At 50.9% G+C, this 2,281-nt stretch overlaps 1 protein-coding gene across 1 annotated transcript; it reads right to left on the bottom strand.

Annotated features, from left to right (window-relative positions):
• Window positions 1-637: 637 nt before the first annotated feature.
• Window positions 638-1,583, bottom strand: LOC123057976 (citrate-binding protein-like). Its single transcript, XM_044480830.1, has 2 exons — window positions 1,224-1,583; window positions 638-1,148 (listed from the first exon to the last, which is right to left on the bottom strand). The coding sequence occupies exons 1-2, from the start codon at window positions 1,500-1,502 to the stop codon at window positions 756-758; spliced, it is 672 nt and encodes a 223-aa protein (XP_044336765.1). The 5' UTR covers window positions 1,503-1,583; the 3' UTR covers window positions 638-755.
• Window positions 1,584-2,281: the final 698 nt, after the last annotated feature.

Here is a 2,281-nt window from a genome sequence, read left to right as displayed (position 1 = left end):
GAAAATATTGTGATTTGTAGGCTACACGGATAAAAGTCAGCCCAACAACTTTTCTGGCCCATTTGAAATAGATATTGTTTTGTATGCCACATGTGAAAAGTATTACTTCCTCTCTAACTTAATAAACGTCTTATGTTAAGTTACAGAGGTTGCGTAAAATTTTATAAATACATAGTACACATGTGTATGTGTATTCACAATTTTCTTTCTAAATCAAGTCGAACTCGTTGCCGCCACATCCCGGCACCTTCTCCTTTGCGAAGAGCATCGACAGAAGTCCGCTACCCATCTCTGGGAACTTGATCACGTGATAGGTCAACACACTATAGTTTTGCGAGACAAGAGGGAATCAAAGAAGCATGATTAGTACGCGTGTTTCGGTTATCGGATGGAGAGAAGAGGAAAGTGCCCGGCAAGTAAAGGACGAATTACTCATAACGATCGCCCTTTTTCTTTGCTCCAGGGCTCGAGCAGGAGTGTTCGGTGGTTTACCCTAACGGAAAAATGATCGTTATATTATCTACTCCTTTTAACGGTACTTAAAATTCATCTTACTAATCACTACATAAATATGTATATATTTATAAAATAATTCTGAGAAAGAAGTCACGGGCACGTTAGGGGTCACATGTGCGTGTACTACTCCAAACAACAACCTTTATTCAACTTCTGGTGGTAATAATGTAATACATAGGGTGGTGTAAACATATACGGCATGCTAGTACGCATTACCAACAGACATGGCTATCTACCGCCTAGTGCTTAGTATAGAGCGTGACGTTGGTCCATCGTGACTCCATGCAGCTGGATTGGTCATGGTGCTGCATGTACACCCCAAACTTGAAGTAGTAGGACTCGCTGGGGGTCACGCTGGTGCTGAACTTTCGCTCGCCGTCGACGTACACGGCCACCGTGGACGCGCCGACGTCGTGCATCACGTTGAGGCGGAACCACCGGTCGTAGATGTCGGGCTCGATGGCCGCCCCGCTGTAGAACCGAAGGACGCCGTCGTAGACGTGCAACATCAACACCGTCGAGTGCGCGGCGCCCTCCTCGTTGTGGATCTGCATCACCGACACGCCGGAGGTCCCCGACGGCACGTAGCCATAGCCCTCGAATTGCCACACCCCCGACGAGTAGTCGTGGCCCTGGAAGAGCATAGATCATATATTATGTGACTCCATGGCAGGAGGAATCTCAACAATGTGCTGCTATGTACTTACCCGGAGCTTGACTTCAGAGCGCGGGTTGGTGTGGGTGACGGTGTTGAAGGGCTTGTCATTTCGGTGCACCCAGAACGTCCGCACACCGTTGCGGTACTGGAACCGCTGGCTCTCCGGCACGTTGTACGGGCTCTGCACCTGGAAATCGCCGTCGGCGAGCTGCACCTTCTGGAACCCGGCGGTGGGGTTCCCGCTGCCACCGGCGGCCGCGAACGTGCCGCCCATGGCCACGAGAAGCAGTAGGAGATGAAGCCATGGACTACTCGAGAGAGAAGCCATTTTGCAACCTGTGAGCGAGGATGTGTACGTACGTAGCTGGTGTCCACAATCAGCTGTTAACTGATCTCTAGCTAGCTAGTAGTAAGCTGTCTTGGTGCAGATCGATATGGGAGAAGATCGAGCTTAAATAGCCATCGGCCAGCCAGTTTGAGGCGTGTGGATGCATCACGGGAGAAGCACGCGTTCACTTTGTCTGACGTGCATTGTGGTGCACGGTATAGGCGGCCCAAGCACGTACGTACGTAGTTGCGCAGCGGTGCGATTGGATATGCATGCAATCGTTTTCCTCCGCGCGTGCTTACTTGGACCTGTGGTTTCATATTCAGAGAACAAGTCTGGAAGAGGGCACCCTGCTTGAAACGTCACGAACAGGGTTCATGCCCGATAGACAGGAGCCTTGCTCCGGTTCACCCCCTAACTCAATTTTCTAAGGGTATTCTTGACCCCCGTCATATATTTTTTTCTCCGGCCTGCCGCTGCCCATATCCAAGCTCCGTATAACCCGTATAACCCATACGTCTGTATACGGTGACATCTCGAAAAAAAGATGACACGACCCCACGACCAGGTATGACCTGCCGACGGCCGATACATCAATCACGCAGCTCCATCATTCACGCAGCTCTTCCATCATTCTGTTGAGGTTCTGTAGAAATATCGGCGGCAGTGATCTCGTCCGAGAGCGCGCGCGGCACTGTCGTGAACCTCCAGCGCTCGCAGGCACCGCATGCCGTTTCCCCATATTTGTCTCGCTCGCGGAAGCATCCTGCCGTTGTTAT

This window comes from Triticum aestivum, chromosome 3A (genome assembly GCF_018294505.1).
Source record: "Triticum aestivum cultivar Chinese Spring chromosome 3A, IWGSC CS RefSeq v2.1, whole genome shotgun sequence".
Taxonomy (NCBI): Eukaryota; Viridiplantae; Streptophyta; class Magnoliopsida; order Poales; family Poaceae; genus Triticum; species Triticum aestivum.
The sequence above is the reverse complement of the archived record's forward strand: the minus strand, read 5'-3'. Positions and strand labels throughout refer to the sequence as shown.

What these genes read in the sequence shown, in the direction of transcription:
- LOC123057976 (XM_044480830.1), bottom strand. Translation starts at nt 1,502, where the DNA reads ATGGCTTCTCTCTCGAGTAGTCCATGGCTTCATCTCCTACTGCTTCTC. An exon ending in GCTCTGAAGTCAAGCTCCGG is followed by an intron (nt 1,149 to 1,223) that starts GTAAGTACATAG and finishes ATGCTCTTCCAG; the next exon opens with GGCCACGACTACTCGTCGGG.